The sequence below is a fragment of the Pantherophis guttatus genome, chromosome 8, assembly GCF_059756535.1.
Source record: "Pantherophis guttatus breed Tessera chromosome 8, ASM5975653v1, whole genome shotgun sequence".
In the NCBI taxonomy this organism is placed as follows: domain Eukaryota; kingdom Metazoa; phylum Chordata; class Lepidosauria; order Squamata; family Colubridae; genus Pantherophis; species Pantherophis guttatus.
This window is the reverse complement of record NC_142070.1, coordinates 53527947-53548381: the sequence shown is the minus strand read 5'-3', so window position 1 is coordinate 53548381 and position 20435 is coordinate 53527947. Positions and strand designations below refer to the sequence as shown.

Sequence of the window (20435 nt, the reverse complement as noted above, 5' to 3'; positions counted from 1 at the left end):
CCTCCAGGCGTCTTTTCTGACGCTTCATTTACCTGAGCTCCACGGTAAACCAAGGAGCCGCCCGGGATCTGCGTTGGATCAGAGGCCGCAAAGGCGCGATTCGATCCGGGGCCCCCACCGCAGCCTGTTCCCAGGGCCCCCACCGCAGCCTGTTCCTTTATTGAAGATATTCTTGGCGTTATCCAAATACCCAGATACTTTACTTTTTTTACAATTTGATTTCCTAATTTCTCCTCTAATTTCTTATTTTGGCCTTTCATAAGATTTTTGGGGAGTATCTTTGTTTTTTTTTATTATTATTTTTAAGCCCACAACTATGCCAATTTTCTCTATTTCCTGTAATAGCAATTCTCCCGTTTCCAAAGGGTCCTCTATTATGAATACCATATTGTCCGCAAAGGCCTGTGTTTTGTATTCCTATTTTTTAATTTTTAACCCTTTTATTCCCTTATTTCCCCTTATCTGAGTCAATAAAACTTCTAATGAAAGAATGAATAAGAGCGAAGATAATGGACATCCTTGCCTAACCTCTTTATTTATATTGACTTGTTCCTTTAGGTCTCCATTTACCATAATTCTTACGGTTTGATTTGAAAAAATTGCCCTAATCATTTCTATAAATTTTTCGCAAAATTTCATCCCAATTAATTGAATAGTTAGAAATTGCCAATTCAAGTTGTGGAACGCCTTCTGTGCATCTACCAATATTAATGCCAATTGTCTTTCAGGGTGGGCCTCATAATACTCTAATATATTCATTACAATTCTTGTATTGTTTTTTATTTGTCGTTTGGGTAAAAACCCATTTTGGTCCAAATGAATAATTTTGTTTAATTTTTTTTTAGTCTTTCTGCCATTATTGTCTCCAGGATTTTATAGTCGGCAGCGAGATTGGCCTATAATTTTGGATATGTTGATTGTCTGTATTTTCTTTTGGGATTAATGTTATGTATGCCTCCGACCACGAGTTTGACATTTTAGCTCTCTCCAATACCTCATTGCATATTTTCAACATAATTTCTTCTAAAGATTCCTGAAATGTTTTATATAATTTCGCCAGAACCCCATCTGGCCCTGGGGTTTTATTAATTTTTTCCTTTTTGATTGCCTCTTTCAACTCTGTTAAGGTAATTTTGTCATTCAACATTTCCCTATCTTCCTCTAATACATTTCGCAGATTTCTCTCCCGTAAATATTTCGTAATGTTTTTTTCTGCAATATTTTCTTGGAAATATAGTGTTTGAAAGTACTTTTGAATACTGTTTTTTTTTTCATCCATTTTATAATGCAAATTTCCTTGTTCATCTTGTAAATGTTGTATCAATTTTTTGGCTTTTTCTTTTTTCAATTTGTGGGCTAACCATCTTTCTGGTTTATTTCAAAGTAATTTTGTTTCGCCAATTTTATATTCCGTATAATTGCCTCCTGTTGTAATATATTAATTTTATGTTTCATTAAATCTCTTTCCTCTATAATTTTCCCATTCTGGGGTTCTTTCTGTAGGGCTAATTCTAATTTTTTGAGTTTCTCCAATATTGACACTTGTTCCCTTTTCTCTTTATTTCTCCTCACCACATACGCTATAGATATTCCCCTCATATATGCTTTGGTGGTGTCCTATAAATTCTGTGGAGTTGTACATTCATTCCTATTCTCCTTAAAGAAATGATTTAATTCCCTTTCCATTGTTTGCATGTAAGATTTTTCTTTTATAATTCTTTGATCTAAAGTCCATCTCCTTTTTTTCTCCCTACCTTTCCATTTTAATATTAAGGGACTATGATCCACCCAGGTGTTTGGCATTATATCTATTCTCTTCTAAATTGTAATCAATTCTGGGTTCATCCAGGTCATATCTGTGCGTGACCATGAGTTATGTGGGTGGAAGAAGAAGGTATATTGTTTTTTCTCTAGGTTCAGTTGTCTCCACACATTTAGCTCTTTTATCATCTTGAAGAACGTACTTGATAATTTTCGTCTTTTATATTCATTTTTCTTTGTAGTCCTATAATCAAGTTTGTTATCTACTACTCCATTAAAATATCCTATTATACAAAAATTTTCACTGTCTAATTCCGTTAATTTCCTATGTAGTTTGTTACAGAACAAACTACTTGTTTTCTTGTTTTCTTGTTTTGTGTTTGGTGCATAAATTATCACTAGAAGAATTTTCTTGTAATTTGTAGTTATTTCCTTTATTAAAATTCTTCCATTTTTATCACTAAATATTTTTCTAGAGTTTAGCCAATCTTTTATATATACAGCAATCCCTCTTTTTTTGTTTCGTGCCAACGCCACATATAATTCCGCTAATTTAAGGTATTTTATAAGATCACTATGCTTTTCTCTAATGTGTACCTCCTGGAGGCAAATGATATCCATCTTTTCTTTTTGTAGTCTTGTTAGTATCTGTTAACATTTAATGGGTGAATTGATGCCGTTTATGTTTAATGACAGTATCTTTATTTCATTTTCCAACTTGTTATTTATCTATTGGTCTTGGTCCTCTCCTTGTTCTGTTCTCGGTCTGTGCTCTAGTTCTGTCTCCTTCTCTGACCTGATGCTCTGTTTCCTTCTGGTTTCTTATATCTTGTTCCGTGATTTTTTCCACAAATGTCTGATCTTCCTGGCTTTTACTTTCTCCTTCCTCCCTATTATCTTGTTCATCCTCCCCACATATATAGTGGTCATAAAATTCCTGTGCCTCTTCCAAGGTGTCAATCCGGAATTTCTTCTCCTGCCATGTTATTAGCATCCCCTCCTGGATGAGCCATCGAAACATCACTCTGTATTTGAACAACTGTGTGGAGAGAAAGTGGTAGCTTTGTCTTTGCTCCCTTATTCTTTTTGGGATCTGTTTTAAAACTATGATCTCCTTTCCGTTATATGTTAGGTGGTCTTCTCTTGTTTCGCTATATTCTTCATCCCTGGTTTTTTTCCTCACAAATTTAACATGAATTTCTCTCGGAAGTTTATTTCTTCATGCATAGTTTGTATGAATCCTTTATGCTTCGTCAATTTCATTTTCCAGCTCCTGTTTACTTTTTTGTAATGGTTCCTCTAGGAGTTCAGCCATTAGTTTGGGGAGTTATTCTTCTTTGCATTCCACAATATTTTGAAAGCAGAGGTAAAACATAGATTTTTCCATTTCCAAATTTATTATAGCTGCTTCCAATTCCCTAGGTTTTGCCACCATTTTATTTATTGCTATGTCTAATTATTTTTCCATATGATCCATTTTAACTTCTACCAACTTTATCTTTTGTTCATTTTTGGTTATCATCTCCTGCATTGTACCTATTTTGTTGTCTAGCTTATGTATCTCCCCCTTTACTTCTCCCATATCATTCTTAATATCTTCATGATTATTTGTCATAACCTCCTGCATTTTTAACATTGTGTCCTGTATTGCTAGTAGGGTTGACTGCATACTCTGTAAGTTAACGGTAGAACCAGATTTTTCACCTCCCAACACAGCTTCCACAGATCTTGATCCTGAGGGGGAAGCTGCTATTGAAGTTATTTTTTCCCCCATATTTTGGTGACTGTGGTCGTCGTGCTTGTCATTTTGATATGTTTAAAAAAGTTTTTCCACAGTACCATATAATCAACTGTATTCTTCTATTTCTCTCTTTCAGTCACTATCCTTCTTCAATTCCTCTAAATTCTTTCCATACAATTGTTATAATAACTCCCACTTGTCTCTTAATATAAACTTTAATTAATTCAACAATTGATTGATTAATAATTAAAAATTAACTAATGATTAATAATAGTAAGCAGATAAATAGATAATAATAAGTAATTCTTAAATATTCTCCCTTCTTAAGATTCAATTAGTTATCAGTCATATATATATATATATATATATATATATATACACACACACACACACTACAATGATATATAAATATAAAATATTACAAATTGTAAATGTTATAAAAAGGTAACTTATAATTATATTCACTTGTTGTATTTCTGACTTAACGTCCCAATACTCTCCAACATTGTGTATTTATCTTACAATTAAATCTAACTATATATCACAATAAGAGTAGACAAAAGTTAATATGGGTTCATATAGGTTATAAATGTTTCAATAAATATATATGAATATCTGATTATAAATATTTCAGCGGGTATATAAATATGTTGATATGTAAGTCTTTAATCTTTTCCTCAATTTTTTACTAACACCAAAGTTTCTTAAAAGTTTCTTGTAGACTGGTAGATTTGTAGACTGGTGTTATATGTCCATGTCTAAGTTCATAATATCTTCTATTTTACTTCTTTCTCTCTGAGTCTTGTGTCTGGGGTTGTTTTTTTTCACCTCTTCCTCCAAAATGTCTTCTCTAATCAGGTCAGCTCCATTGTTTGTAACATAGTTTCTAATCTGTCACCTCCAACGCATCCAGCATGACCAACACTTTCTCTTCCCCCCGCCCCCCGGAAACAGTCCCAAAAGATAGAAATTTCTTACTAGTACTAATAATACAACAATCAAAACCCAATCCACTTGTTAGCTCCCACTTGCACGATCACTTTTTTCCCACTTTTTTTTTATTGAAAAGTTTTACAAAAAAAGAATTTTTCCCCAATATTTCCCCCACCCTTTTTCCCTTCCTCCCACCACCCCCACATCCCTTCCCCCCATCCCACCCTCCCCCCCAGACTTCCCAGAGCAAAATACAGGGTATTTCAATTAACAATCATAAGCTAAATTAACCTATCTATCCTTAAACTACCAAATCCCCCCCTGAAACCTTAACTCCACTATAGATAACATAATACTTCTAAAATTTAACATTCATTCATAAGCTATTTGATATTTTCTTGTCTGATACTTATTTTGAATATAATCAATCCATCTTCTCCATTCCAATACGTATCTTTCTTGTGTATAGTCCTTCAAGTACGCTGAAATTTTCGCCATTTCCACTAGGTTTGCTACTTTCAATGTCCACTCTTCAATAGTAGGCAAAGAATCCTTCTTCCAGTATTGCGCTACCAACAGCCTTGCTGCTGATATCAAATTTAAGATCAATTTAGTCTCTAATGCTGTACAATCCGTAGTTATACCCAATAAAAACAACTGCGGAGTAAATTTCAACCTTTTTTTCAAGATATTCTGCATCACCCACCAAATTTTTATCCAAAATGCTTTGATTTTCTTACAAGTCCACCATATATGATAATAAGTTGCATCATCACAGTCACATCTCCAACATTTAGCTTGCAAATTTGGATACATACATGATAATTTTTTAGGATCTAAATGCCATCTATAAAACATTTTATAAAAGTTTTCTCTTAAGTTTTGTGCTTGCATAAATTTAACATTTCTAACCCAAATCTTTTCCCATGTTTCTATCATCACTGGTTCCTGAAAGTTTTGTGCCCATTTTATCATACAATCCTTAACCAATTCCGTTTCTGAGTCTTTTTTTCCCACTTTTTTGACAGCTCACAATCTCTGCTCCCACTGCCGACTCGCCGCTCAATTCCCTTCTTGGAGACTCACTTTACCTCTTCTGTCTCGAGTCCTTTTATAATCCTTGAGAGTTTCCCCTTTCTGTCTCTTTTATTTCTCTTTTCACTGGTTCTTCAAGTTGTTTTCCACTGTTCTCTCCCTGTACCTATCATCACTCCGTCACACCTCTGGATCTGCCATTATCAAGCAGATTTCTTCCGTGTATATCCAGAGGGATCCTCTTGCCAAACAGGAGCTCGCACTACTCCTCGTTTGAACTCCAATGGAACCCCTCCACCTCGTCGATCTCTCCAAGATCCGACCTGCCAAAAAAGCCTCAAAAACACAAAAATCGGGTACAAACAAGCGGAGCCCCACTCGTTCGTCCCGCTACAGCATGATGTCACCACCAGAAGTCCCGGGCCTTGAGTTTGGGGACCACGCACAAAGGAACTAGCACCCCCAGCCCCGTGTTGTCCAGAAAGGCCGGTGGGCAAGACCTCCACATCCAACAAAGGGACCGGGTACAGGGCTTCCTCTGCTCCCTCTTTTGGGGAGATTTACAAGGAAAGGGCTGGGAACTTCAAGCCAGGCACACCTTGCAGCCCCTACCCCTTCCACCCCTGCTGGAAGTTCTGGGCTGGGCAGCGGTTTGGCTTTCCCGGCTGGCCATGACCATGACCCCCAATCGCCGTCTGCCCTTCCCCTCCTCCCATGGCTGGTGGCAGAGAGGAAGGTGAGCCAGGGCTGAGGCACCGCCGCTCGCCCCCCCCAGCCCACATCTCACCCCCACCTCTCTGTAGCTGCTGGGCCTCGCCTTCCAGCAAGCGGGAGGTGGCAAGGGAGGACAAGCCTGCGCCAACCGCATTGCTCCTCTGCCAGCCGGCCCTCCCTCGTATACCCGCCAGCCCTCACCCTTTGGCCAAGCACAGGTCTTATCTTCGTGGGAAAGCTGAACCGCTGCCCTGCCCAGAGAACCACTCTAAAGCCAGTTGAGCCTCGCCGTGTTCCCCCGAGTTGGCCCTTCGGCCAAGCGCAGGTGGCCTGGAGCGGATTTCCCTCCGCGCCGTCAGCCTTACCTTCTCAGACTAGTTGAGGAGGGGAGGGGTGGGGCAGGCCCAGGCAGTGATGGGATCAGCCAAACTGCAGAAAATTTTAGCTACCATTTGGGTGAACTGGTGAAAACCAGCTGAATCCCACCACTGGATATATTAGTCTAAGTATTTAGATAATGTCAATTGTGTCCAAATATCTTATGCTTTATGTGAAATTCCTGAAATGTACTTTTCAAAATGTATTGTATTATTTCAGACATATATTTTTCAAATCTTTGTCCTTATTTTTCACTCACGTTTCAACTATCAAGGAGTGGGGGATAATTTTGCAGATTTAAATTTATATCTTTTTATAATTTTTTATAAATTATTTGGTTAGAATAAACCTTAAATGTATATTTTTTTATTTTATCCTTATAAATATTTAAGTATAAATAATTTGTATAATATTGTATGTCAGGGCTCCCCAAACTTTTTAAACAGGGGGCTGATTCATGGTCCCTCTGATTATTGGGGGGGGCGGGGGTGGACTGGCTGGGTGGGTGTGGCTAAGTGATCCTGTGACTGGGTGGTTGTCGCTAGGTGATCATGTGACTGGGGGGCGTGGCCAATTTAGAAATCCACTTTTTTGCCTTTGTCCTTCCTAAACTGTACAACCCAAGGAATCTATTTACTTAATAAGACCCCCCCAAAAAAGGAAAAAAGAGTGCAAACTTTCTTGCCACTTGCCTAACTTCATTACAACAGCAGCTTCAGGTTCCTTAAAATAGGCCATTAAAAAAAGAATAAAACAAACAGGATTTCCTTCAAAATAACTCCTGATCATATGTTTCAGATGACCACACAATAAACCAGACTGGGGAATTTGCAATTTGAATTTCCTAGGGATGCAAAATTGCTATTAGTAAGGTACCAATAAATACAGTGCTACAAAAAATAGGGATCCCTATAGCACAGAAGTAATGGCAGGCTGAGAGAAGCTATCAGTGAACGCCCCTCCCCTCCCTTCTCCTCTCTATGGGCCCATGTGGTTCCTTCCCCTTTGGTTCCAGCCAAAGGCTTCAGGGCTCTGCTGAGGGTCTCTTTGCAAGCAGCAGCAGCAGCAGCAGGACCTGTGAGTGCCTGCCAGCAAGGGCTGGTGGGGGGGGGCGCATAGGAGACCAGACTACTTTTTTGAATTATTTGGGAGTACAGGGCTAAAGGTCTTTTAAACCTGAAGGAGAATTCTGATTTGTTTTTTGCCACACTTGTGCATGTATACACACACACATGAATATATCTACCAAAATTGTTCAGCAACCAATTTGGTGGATGTACTTTATGGCAAGAATCAAAGCAGTGGGTGAATTCTCCTTCAGGCATTATATTGCGGTTGCTTTCATTTGAATTAGTGTTAGCCAACTTCAGATGATTTTGAAAAAGCTAGGAGACATGGATTAGGAGCTGTAAAACTTCCTGAAAAGCTGAACAGCACAGGCGCAGAAAAAGGGAGCAAACGAACCTGTCTGCTCTCTCCTTCCTCCTCTCAGATGGCATCATGGCAAGTGGTTCCAGCAATGTCGGGTGAGCGCAGAAACTAGGAGAGAGAGGCGAATCCCACCACTTCAGTCGGCCCTTCCCCCACCCACTTTTAAAGTGCTACTTTACAAGCTGGCAGCAGCACTGCTTTTCAAACCAGCAGAGCTGTTTTTCAAGCCTGCAGCAGCCTACTCACCCACCGACCCTGGATCACGTGGCTGCACTGGCATCATCACCCCTCAGTCAGCTTGCCCTCCCCTGCACCCTTCGGCCTTACCTTCGGCAGCAGTGGTGTGATCAGAAGTGCAGTTCAACCTGTGAAATAACTAACCAGAAATGTGGCTGGAGTGGATGCTCACTGGAAGATAAGGCTGGTGGCGAGGGGTGGGGCGGGGCGAGGGGTGGGGCTGAATCCCACCATTCCACGGGATGGATACTTTGCATTGGCGGGCCGTATCCATCCCATGGGCCGTAGTTTGAGGATCAGTGATATATGTGATGGTTAGAGTTGATTAATATAAAGTATATTTTTTTTCTTTAAATGCACACATACACATATACATATATACATACGCACACATACGCACAATAATAAAGAGTGTAATATGTAAGATGATTTTATAAATATATACATTATATAAATAAGAAAACTGCAGGCATACCAAACAAGAGAACAGAAAATTTGTATATGTTTGGTAATAGCTTTAGTCTTTGTAACATCTTCATTTTTTTAATCTCACTATATTAAAGAAATAATGGATTAGCATTCATAATTAATGCTTCAAATCCATATGTATGCATATTTCTGTGAGAGAATTTTAAAATATTCTTTCTTTAAAATATTCTTTCCAAATCTACAATTTTCAATCACATGCTTGCTTATGATTTGGGCATCTTTAGAGCTAAATCTACTGTTGTGGCTCTGTTACCGGAGCCTGTGTCATCGTCAGGAGAGGACTCCGAGAGTGAAGGGGAGGAGTTGGCAAGGCCTCCCTCTCCAGGACCCTCCTCTCTGGCAATGCCTTCAGTGTCCGCCGAAGGGCAAGAGATAGGGCCAGGGCCAAGCACGTCCATGCAGCCACAGATGGACAGTGATGAGGGTAATGAGTCTTGGCTGGACCCACGCCAGCGTCGCAGAGATAAGCGCACGCAACAGAAGAAAGGGCGTGCCCGAGATTAGGCTGAGTCACTGGACCACACCCCACAGGATATAAAAGGGAGCGTCGTGGCCAGTCAAACCTTGTGACGAACAAAGCTGAAAGCTTCCACGCCATTCTGCATTGCCGGACTTTTGCTTTAAGACTTTGCTGGAGTATCTCTGGACTTGATTAATTCCGTAATTATTGAGCTGCTTTCCTTTGATGTATCAGAAGTGGGGAGAAGTTATCTCTCCTCTTTGTAAATAATAAACTCTTGGCAGGCAGCCACTAGGTTGTTGCCAAGTTCCGTTATCATAAGGAAAAGGATTTTGCTGGCTGGTTTGGTCTTTAACTCCTGAACGTCTGTTGGTGTGTGTGCATGAGGTTGGGGACAGAACATCTACTGTCTGAAAGTCATTCTTGCTCTTTGAAATTAAAAAAAATGGCTATTGAATGGGAGCCATCAAATTCATGGAATTTGAAACATTCCCCCCTTTTTTCAATATAAGAAATTTGGGGTGAGGGAAGATACCTGTATTCCACTATGAAATTCTCTAAAAAATGTGGATTCCTCTGCCAAAACTAAGCCCTGATTAAAAAATACTGTTTTTTATTCTTGCGAAAGACACTTTACTGCTTTTCTTTTATGGCAGTGCTGTTTCTTTGATTGAGCTCATTAATATACACCAAACTCTTTTGCTTTCTAGGTATAATTGGCGACCATTAATATTACCCAGTCATCACATCCCAAGGGTTATAGGTTTATAGCCCAACATATTTGTGGGTTATAGCCCCACATATTTGAATGGCTGTATAAATTATTGTTTTGATTTTGATACAGTCCTTGCAACTTTCCTTAAACTTTTTACACTAATAAATTCAGTGTGTTGTAAGATGCCAAGCAAAAACATGAAAATGCTGAAAATGATATAAGCCAACAGTTTTAAAAAGTATCTAGCCATGGAAACTTTATTTACCTTTTGTCTCCCAAATGTCAAAAATATGTGACATTTGGGGACAGGAAGGTAAATTCTATGAGTTACTTTTATTTTGAATGCATGCATTTAGGAATCTTATTTCTTTACCAAGAGCCTTGTTTTGCAGGGTTCCTAAATACATAGCTAGATACCGTATTTCCCTGAAAATAAGACCTGGTCTTATTTTCTTTTAGGCTTGAAAATAAGCACTTGGGCTTATTTTCAGGCAGGTCTTTTTTTTTTTTTTTTTTTTTTTTGAGGTGCAGGAGGTGGCGAGCCCGGTCACCTCATGGCTGCTCGGCCCCTTAACCACGGCCTGCGGATCAGCTGAGCCAGTGAGGGCCGGGAGTTCTGTCTCTCTGGGTGCTAGCCCCAGCCCTGCCCATGGTGCCAGGCAACCTTGCAGCCCAGGGCCCCTCTCTTCCACAGCTCACCTTGTGGCTCTGGAGCAGGTGGTGAGCACGGTTTGCACTCCACCAGGCCTGGAGCTCAGGTGTTGCTCAGGCTGTTGCTACGATGAGATAGAAAGCCATGCCGCCCATCGGAATCAGCTCCCCCCTGCCTTTACCCAGCTGCTGCTGCTTGAGAAAAGGACGAAAAGGCAGGCAATTCTGGAAGATTGTGGGAAGTGCATGCTTATGGTAGAAGCAAAGCCCAACCTGTCCCTTTCAAGCAATCAAATGTCTCTGTGTGAGAGAGAATGAGAGAGGGGGAATGGAGGGGAGTAACAAGAATTGCAGGCAATGCTGTTTGAAAGGGTTTTCTCTCCATCATTTCAACTGCAAGGCTTGTTGCGTGTACGAGAGGTGGCACCGCTGTGAGGTTTGACATACCAGCGCAGCCACTTAGGGCAGGACGCCAGCTGCTGTGAAGATTTTGGGATTTTGGTGGCCTTTATGTGGCTGGGATGCCTGAAGGATCCCTGGGTTCCAAGGCAGGCAAGGCTCAGCGTTTGTGCTCTGGTGTGCTCTTCTCCCGGGCAGCAGCCCTGCGTCTGCACCACATCCAGCTCACCGAATCTGGCCTGCTGATCTCGGGTGGAGGTGGTAGCTCTGACCCAATCTTCGCCGCCAATGCTTCAGGCAAGAACAAACCTTGCAGCATCCAGCTCCAAGAGGCTGCACCTGTCAGGGCTGCCTCTGTTCAATTCCTAGGAAAGAAAAATCCTTGGCTCCATAGATTTAGAGAAAAGTACTTTTACTAGAAACAAACTGAATGCAAACAGTTTCAAGCAAGCTCTGAAGCACAGAGCGGGATCAGCACAGATGCAGATACAGTATACAGCCCAGCCCCCTTGTAGCTAGGTAACTGGAAGCCACTGCATACCAGAACAAACTGACATGGCCTTGAAAGTAACCGCAGTTGCAAAGCTGCAATTTAAACTGTTCCACAGTTCTCCCCCCCACACACACACACATTTTATGGCAGCAAACATCCAGCTAGCTGACAGAGCTGGTATGACAAACCTCGCAAAGACCCATTTCTGGCGGAGTTTGGGAGAGAGAAACAAGCCAGGGACTCTGTTGCTTCTGCTTTCCTTGCATGCAGCCAAAAGTTCACAAAAGGCAAGAAGGTCCCCCTACCCCCAGTCCCAGGTCAACAGGTTGCTATACCTGGGACTCATGTTGCGGGAGAGGAGGTGATGTGAGGGAGCCCATTTCTCATGTTGGCCGGGTGGAGGGTGCCCATGTATTGGCCAGACCTAGGGGTGCCATCCTGAGCAGGTGCCGAGCTGGAGGCAGGGTTACCTGCCTTCTACCGTTTCTCATCGTGTGTGTGTGTGTGTGTGTGTGTGTGTGTGTGTGTGTCACATACAGAGAAATGGCAGAGAGGAAACCCTTTCAAACAGCATTGCCTGCAATTCTTGTAACTCCCCTCCCTCATTTATCTTTCTCTCTGTCTCTGTCTCATTCTCTCTCTCTCTCACACACACACACACATTTGATTGCTTGAAAGGGACAGGCTGGGCTTTGCTTCTACTGTAAGCATGTACTTCCCACAATCTTCCAAAATTGCCTGCCCTTTTGTCCTTTTCTCAAGTAGCAGCAGCCTGGTAGAGGGGGGGGAGGGGGAGCCGATTCCAATGGGCCGCATGACTTTCTGCCTCATCGTAGCAGCAGCCTGAGCAACACCTGAGCTCCTGAGCTTAAGAATGAACAATTCTTAACAACACACTAACTACTATGCCTGCCATCTAGCAAGTAATGCTCCAAATGCATATAAATATCTGTTTCCAGAGAAGTCTGCAAAATGTTTCTAACTTTGTAACAATTCAAATGCCAGTATCTAATGGTTAAACAATAGGTTCTCATGTAAAGGTCTGTTGCTGTTTTGTAGTGTTTTTATTATCAATATTAGTAGTGACTCTTTTCTTTGTCTCTCACTGTGCAATTGAATGTTGATCAAAGCTGGTTCTGTGAAGGTAAAGAACTACAAAATTCTCCTGATATTCAGATCTGTTCTGAAAGTGGAGGACTCCAGACACTCATTATAGCAGAAACTTTTGAAGACGACACAGGGCGCTACTATTGCCTGGCCTCCAATTCTCTTGGCTCTAGTTCTTCTTCAGCAGAATTATTTGTTGAAGGTAAGAAGACATGGCAATAAAATGGGTTCTGTTTCTACTACTGGGTTTCTCCAAAAAGAAGACCAGGTCTTATTTTCTTTTGACTCCTGAAAAAACAGCTAGCCATTCTTTTTGGAGGGTTCTAATTATTGATTCACCTCGTGGCAGTGGCACAGATAGCCCCACACAGCAGGAGCCTGCTGCTAGCCCACTTCTTATGCGGCCGCTTGCCACCACTTGTACGCATCGCCCTGGCCTCCATTTCGCCTGAAGATGCCTGCTGGAAGGCATCTGCAGCCGATAACAGAATTCTGGATTGATCCGGAGCTCTGTTATTGGCTGCAGATGCCTTCCGGCAGGCATCTGAAAACAAAACAGAGGCCAGGACAATGCGAGCGAGTGGCGGCAAGCAGCTACAGAAGAAGTGGCTGCAGAAGAAGGCGAGGCAGGTGTCGGGTTGTGGGAGGCTGGTAAATAGGGCAGCTCCACCCTCCCATCCCCACCCTAACTTATTTTTTACTTGTGTGTCTCACCCCATCCCCTGCACCCCTGGGTGGGTGGAGTCTTAATTAGGGCTAATTTTGTGGGTGGGGCTTAATTTGATTGCATGCGCTCAAAAACATGATAGGGCTTCTTTTCAAGGTGGCTCGTCTTTTTGTAAAAAACACAGTACCATATTTATAGCAACAGCTCTAGCTTTCACAAGTTTATGGGTCTGCACTCTGCGATCTGACTCTGCATGTCTAAATTGTCAGTGTCTACAATGATTAAAAAGTCTAATGTTAATTGTTACAATTCTGCTGTATATATAGCAGTTCTTCTATTTTTAATTATACCTTTTCAACAAGTTAGACTTTTGAAAACTGTTTTTAAACAAAAACTGAAATGCTGTAAAACAGGGTAGACAGCCTTTTTTTCCACAGGAAGGTACCCTGTTTATTTTTGAAGTCCAAGAACTGCTGGGGAATGATTATGGCACGGTGTGGTCGTGTCTATAGTGGCAGTGAGTTGTATTTGATATTTTCAAAGTGTATTATAAGCAGTATAGTTTTCATGAAGGCTTTCCCATTCATAACATGGCCTGACACAAAGCAACATTTTCTGGCAAAATGGTTTCACCCCACCACCACCCATATCTATGTCAGTTACCAATCTGTCATCTTCCCATCTGTGGACATACATACAAAGCACTATGACAGGGGTGTCAAACTCAATTTCATTTTGAGGGCTGCATCAGCATTATGGTTGCCCTCAAAGGGCCAGTTGTATGTAAGACTAAGATAACTCATAGTGGCCAGGTGAACGTAGCTGGGTGGTCATAGCCAGGTCACCGCGACTAGGTGGACGTGGCAGGGTGGGCATGGCTGGCGTACACCACTCACTGGGCACAATTGACTTGAGACGGGGCAGAACAAGTAACATTGGCTAACTCGACATGGGGACAGTTCAGTGCCCCACAAGCTCCTCGCCTCCTCAAACAGCTAGTAGCGAAGTACATGCGCACACATCCACACCCACACCCACATCCACACACTGCATTCTAAGTTTGGGGACTTTTATCCACAGAGGAAGAAGAGACCCTTCTCCTCAAGCCTAGGCATAATTAGCAGTTTGCAAGCTCAGATGTGGATAAAAGTCTCCAAACTTGGAATGGTGTGTGTGTTTGTGTGCACGCACGCATGCACAGCACACCAAAGGAGACATTCTTCTCCCAATCCAATGGTGAAATCTTTCCCGGTTTGCCACTGGTTCACTGTCCATGCGTGTGCAGTGCGTGCCAAATATACGCTGTGTATGCGCATGCACAGTGCGCACCAAATGTATGCTGTGCGCACATGCAGTACACACCAAATGCCCGCTGCGCGTGGAAAAAGGCTTGGGAAAGTAAGTAGAACAGTGGGGGGGGGAAACAGCTGTGCCACGCGATTTAAACTCACTAGAAAGTAGGATTTCATGCTTTCTAGCGATTTTAAATCATGCAGCACAGCTGATCGTTGGAAATACCGGTTCAGAGGAACCGGTAGCTTTTTTTTACTATCGGTTCGCCTGAACCGGTAGTTTTTATCACTACCGGTTCACTTGAACCGGTGCGAACCGGTAGCATTTCACCCCTGTCCCAATCCCAAACATTGTTGGTGTTTCCCTGTCCAATGCCCCCTCCCAGGAAAGCAGGAGGTGGAGGAGGAGGATGCTGCATGTGGAAGCATAGAGGAGAAATTTTGCAGGAAGCAGTTTCCTCCAAGTCCAACTTCTGCTTGACAGATTTCTGGAGAGCAAGAGAAGGCGGCAGGGGAACAGTACTCCCCGGTTCTGCATGAGGGAGGCTGGCCCTTCTCAAAAGGGAATCCCTGTTTACAATCATGTATGGTAAGGATTCTGGCTTGTTGGGGCAGCCGTCCCTCATGCAGCTCCCCCACCACCCTCTTCTCCTCTCCAGAGATCTGTCAAGGCAGAAGTTGGACTTGGAGGAAACTACTTCCTGCAGACTTTCTCCTCTGTGCTGCCACATGCAACAGTCTCAACCTCTGCCTCCTGTGGAGGTCCAGGCAATGCTGGGAGGGGGGATTCCAGAGGTCTCCAGCAGGGGAAGGTGAGACTAGGGCGAGCACCAAAGCCTTGTCCACCAGAGGAGCCTTGCCATCCCTCTCAGGCCATACGGAGGACCCCAGACTGCAGCACAGGCCATGCTGCTACCCTGGGCAGCAGAGGGTAAGCACCCAGCCTGGCCCTCAAGCTCCTGGGGCAGCGGGACCCCTCAGCCCAGGCCAGCTCCACTTCTCCAAGGAGGCACCTGGCCATGCTTACCTCCTCCTTGAGGCTGCTGCTGCTTTGCTCATTCTCCTTGGTTAGGTTGCTCATGGTGGGTGTGGGAGGACAAAGTGCATGGGTCAGAGGGAGGCCCACTGCCTCTCCATGCAAGGAGACCCGGCTTTGTAAGTAAATCATTCTTAGCGATTGGATGGGAGACTACCAGGAGAGGCCAGGAGGAGGTGGCAAGGAGATGTCAAAAGGGCAGCAGGGATGCTGGTTGGCCATGTGCTAAGGCAGGACTTGCTCCCTCCCTTTCATTATAATCTCCTTCCTTCCTTCCTTCCTTCCTTCCTTCCTTCCTTCCTTCCTTCCTTCCTTCCTTCCTTCCTCCCTCTCTCCCTCCCTCCCTCCCTCCCTCCTCCTTCTCATTCACATCCCTTCCTCCCTCCCTCCTTCCCTGCCTCTCTCCTTCCTTCCTTCTTCCTTCCTCCCTCCCTCCCTCCTTCCATGCCCAGAAAGGGACAATAGGAGGGGGAGATGGTAGCAGCATGGCCAGTGGTAGTGCCTTTCCCATGCGGGTGCAGGAGGCAGGGTGGTGGCTGCCCTAGTGAAAGGGATGTGCTAGTGGGCTGCAGACCCAGCGGGTGAGGCCGGACAGGCAAGAGACAGCGTGAAGATGGAGACAGCAGAAGCTGTGAGGCTGCTACTGGGGCTCTACTATGTGCTGATCTACAACTTGATGGTGGGCACCAGGGCTGGAACACGGTCAGCCTTAGACTGCCCCCTAGGACTACCGTGGAGACAGTTAGGGGCCAGCCCCCGCTGCCTTGCCCCCAGCCCATCCTGGCTGGGGCATTCCCCCTGGGCGTGTGCATAGGAGGAGGTGTGTGTGTGTTGGGGCTGGCATCCCCAGTGTCCATCTTGCCCCCAGATCTAACCACATTGTGGGCTGGATCTTGCCCACGGGCCTTGAGTGTCACATGTCTGCACTAAAATAAGAACACTATAATTTTTCTTTTCCAAGAAAGTAAATGGATTTTGTATAGAATTCAATAATTTTATGAGAACCAGATATAAATTGTAGCTGTGCAGAATGCTAATTTCTTTTTGTGTGTCTTAATATTAAAAACTTTAAATAAATTACAATAATTGGATGGGAGAAGACTGGTGAACACCAAAGTATCATGGAAATTTCAGCAATACTGAAATCATGGAGATTGTCTTAAATCAGTGGTGTCAAACTCAAGGTCCGCGGGCCGGATTTGGCCCATGGGGTGCTTAAATCTGGCCCCTGGGGCCAGCCTGGAAATAACAAAGGACTGGCCCGTGGTGCCTCTGGCAGCCAAAACAAGGAGCGGGGCCTGGATGGCCTCCTGCAGCACTCTGCCTGCCAAAATGGGGCGCAGGGCCCCCACCACCCTGTTTTAGCTGGCAAAATGCTGCAAGAGGCTGTCCAGGCTGAAAATGGGGCACGGGGGGGGGGGGGCTTCACGCACCCAGTTTTGCCCAGCAGGGTACTGCAGGAGGCGTCTGTCCCGTCACACACACATCCCCATCAACCTGCAGAGGAGAACTACAATGCTGATCTGGACCTTGAAGAAATCCAGTTTGACACCCCTGTCTTAAATATTCTGTTTATAAACATGCAGCTGTGTTACACCTGATGTTATCACTAATGAGACTGTTTCCTACTTTTCTGCAGGTGCCAGTTCCTCTGATTCTGATAGTGAACATTTCAAAACAAAATCTGGAGCCATGCCCCAGTGAGTTTACAGAACAAAACCAACTATGTTGTGTTAATGTTTCTATGACCATCTGAAAGGATAATTGCTAAACTGTTCTGCTTCACATCTTCCTCCTATAATCGCTTTATGCAGGAAAAGAATTAACTACTGTTAATCAATAATTAAGTGCTGTTGATGTACTGGATTGAATCTTGACCGTAGGATGACTATGAAGACTAATTATTTCATATTCTGAAGATGGATTCCAAGCATATCAGTAAAATTATCTTTGTTCTAATGTATAACTAGTAAGAAATATTTCCTAAAATACAAAGAATTTGATGAGGAAATATTAGCATTAGAGTTTCATTGCCGCACTGGAAACATATTAAGCTGCAGTTTTCTACTTACTGAAGGCATAGATAATGGAAAATGTAGCTAATTGGTTACAAGTCCCTAATCAGAATGTAAGTAATCCATCTGATTTAAGCAGCTTGGCATACAAATGTTATCACTTTTATCCACAAGAACAGTGTGAACACTACTTCTGAATTGGATGGCATAGAAATAGGATACTGCAATGATGAGAATGTCTTCTTTAATTCGAACTTTTGACAGCAAATTTGCTAAGGAAAAGACCTACATCCACAATCTTTGTATGACTGTTAGAACAAAAATATATTTTATCAATCCAAATGTGTAATGCCTGTTTTTAAAAAAAAATTAACAAAAAAGATAAAAAATTTGAGAAATCAGCTTGAAAGAAAAAACCCCTTGTTTTACTTTAAGATGTATATAATTACAGCTTGGAGCAATTTTTAATATTAAAATGTTAACTGATTAAAGAATAAGGGTTCAAAGTATATGTTTTTCCCCCTTAAATTGCTAAGAGCAAGAAGAATAGAATAAACAAGATTGGGTGTGTGCTCAGAAAAAACAAGTTGTTAGAACCCTGAGGATGTTCCCCAAAGTTTCCTGATGTTAGTAATTACTTAATTAAATTTAAGTTAATGTATGTAAATTCCTATTCCCTATCACTTAACTACCAAATAAGTAACAGGATGAAAAGATAGTGTGGAATTTAGTGTTTGAGTAAGCATGAGAAAAGGCTCTACAGTGTTCCATTTCATGAAATGGGAAGCATTTTATGAGCACACCAAGTGAATTTCTGTCTGCGTTTTGATTTGTCCGATTATCCAGGGCTCAGAAGAAAAGTACTTCTGTTTCATTGACAATTGGATTGACAGCTCCAAAGTCTGGAATTACTACGGCAGTAATCCAGCCTATCTCTGTGCCTAATCAGCAGGTAGATATTTATGTGCTACTATAGAACATTAAATGTTTGTTACATTACTTATTATTTATTTATTATTATTTAGCATATGATGAGAACATGACAGAAGAGAAGTAAACATATATACACAGTCCACGTAATTATACATATAACATATATGGGGGTGTGGCAGTGACCTCATAACTGGATGTCCAGCTATCCAGGCGATCACCTCTGGCATTGCTTCATGCATATCTTCTACAGAACTGGAGAATTACCCTATTTTTTGGACAAAATGGGTGGAAATGTCTGTGCTTCTTATAGAATGAATGTTGCTGAAGCCCTGCCCACCCTCCGGCCCCCTTCAGCCTCTGCCTCCCAGCAATTTGCCTCCTTGCAGCAAACAGCAAACACCCTGATCAGCTTCAGCACAGCCTGATTTAGCATGAGCAGCTGATTGGTGGTTGGATCAGCTGTTCCAGGCTGTGGAGATCGCCGGTGCCCATCAGCACCAGCGCTCCCTATTGTCACTGACACCTATCACTGCCTCCAAGCGCCCATTTTTGGCCTCCACGCATCCCATTGCCTGGAACAGGCTGAAAATGGGATACGCGGAGGCTGAAAATGGGATGCACGGAGCCCAAAAACAGGATGCGCGGAGGCTGAAAATGGGGCGCTTGGAGGCAGCGATAGGTGGCAACGCCAATGGGTGGCGGCAGCGCTGATGGGTGGTGGCGATCCCCGCAGCCTGGAGCAGCTGATTGGTGGTATTCTGGGAGGCAGATCCAACTGCCAATCAGCTGCTCATGCTAAATCAGGCTGTGCTGAAACTGGCCAGGCTGTTTGCTGCTTGCTGCAAGGAGGCAAATTGCTGGGAGGCATAGGCAGAGGCGGATTTTTTTCTTGTTTTACTCCCCAAAACCTAGGTGCATTTTATAGTCCGGGGCATCTTATAGTCCGAAAAATACGGTAATTAAATTATTATTAAATTAATAATAACATATAGATATATCCCATTATTATTATTATTATTATTATTATTATTATTATTAGTTAATCTTTAGTGAGATTCACAGCCTTTGAGGCTGGTTAATAGCTCAGCAGCTCGAGTCCTAACCAAGGACCTAGGAACTGTTAAGGTATCGTCGGAGGATGTAAGCTGTTCCAAGTAAGGTGGTTTTTTGTAGAGTCAAAATGTTCAAGTCCGGCAATTTTAGAATTTCTAAATAGCGGGGTAGCCCTTTGGGTATTGCTCCAAGGGCTCCAATTACAATCGGGACAACACACAATTTCTTTTTCCACAGTTGCTCAACTTCAATTTGTAAGTCCCGGTACTTGGTGATTTTTTCTTGCTGCTTATCTTCAATTCGTGCATCACCAGGTATTGCAATGTCAATGAACCATACTTTTTTCTTTTCAACTATTGTTATGTCAGGTGTGTTGTGGACCAAGTGCCTGTCAGTCTGAATCCTAAAGTCCCACAAGATCTTGAGTTTCTCATTCTCTAAAACTTAAATATAACTTCTTCTTCTTCTTCTTCTTCTTCTTCTTCTTCTTCTTCTTCTTCTTCTTCTTCTTCTTCTTCTTATTATTATTATTATTATTATTATTATTATTATTATTATTATTTATTGAATTGAGTCCTACTCCCAAAGGACTCAGGGCGGTGAACAACTATAAGAGCTTTCCTTCTTTTCTGCCTTGGATTCTTCTATTGGTGCATTTATTTAATGAAGTGTCCTTGCTCACTTTTCTGTACAAGTTTTAGGTATGATAGCATTAAGGTATAAATAATTTTTAAGGGAATATGGCAGACTACAAATATCCTCAATTTACAGCACTTCAAATTACAACACTGAAAAAGTGACTTATGACCATTTTTCACACTATTGCAGCATCCCCATGGTCACATGACCAAAATTCAGATGTTTGGCAGCTGACTCATATCTATGACACTTCCAG

At 42.6% G+C, this 20435-nt stretch overlaps 1 protein-coding gene across 41 annotated transcripts in view; it reads left to right on the top strand.

The window, feature by feature from the left end:
* PALLD (palladin, cytoskeletal associated protein) overlaps positions 1–20435 on the top strand; it is a 456066-nt gene that overhangs the window by 200291 nt on the left and 235340 nt on the right. For 26 of the 41 annotated variants that reach the window (XM_087875167.1, XM_087875165.1, XM_087875164.1 and 23 more), the window contains 3 exons: positions 12568–12746; positions 17179–17239; positions 18401–18506. The exons of 8 other annotated variants lie outside the window; for them this stretch is intronic. In XM_087875167.1, coding sequence (XP_087731293.1) covers positions 12568–12746; positions 17179–17239; positions 18401–18506 — 346 coding nt within the window. The remainder of the gene's footprint in view (positions 1–12567; positions 12747–17178; positions 17240–18400; positions 18507–20435) is intronic. 7 more of the 41 variants (XM_087875188.1, XM_087875189.1, XM_087875182.1 and 4 more) reach the window with 2 other exon arrangements.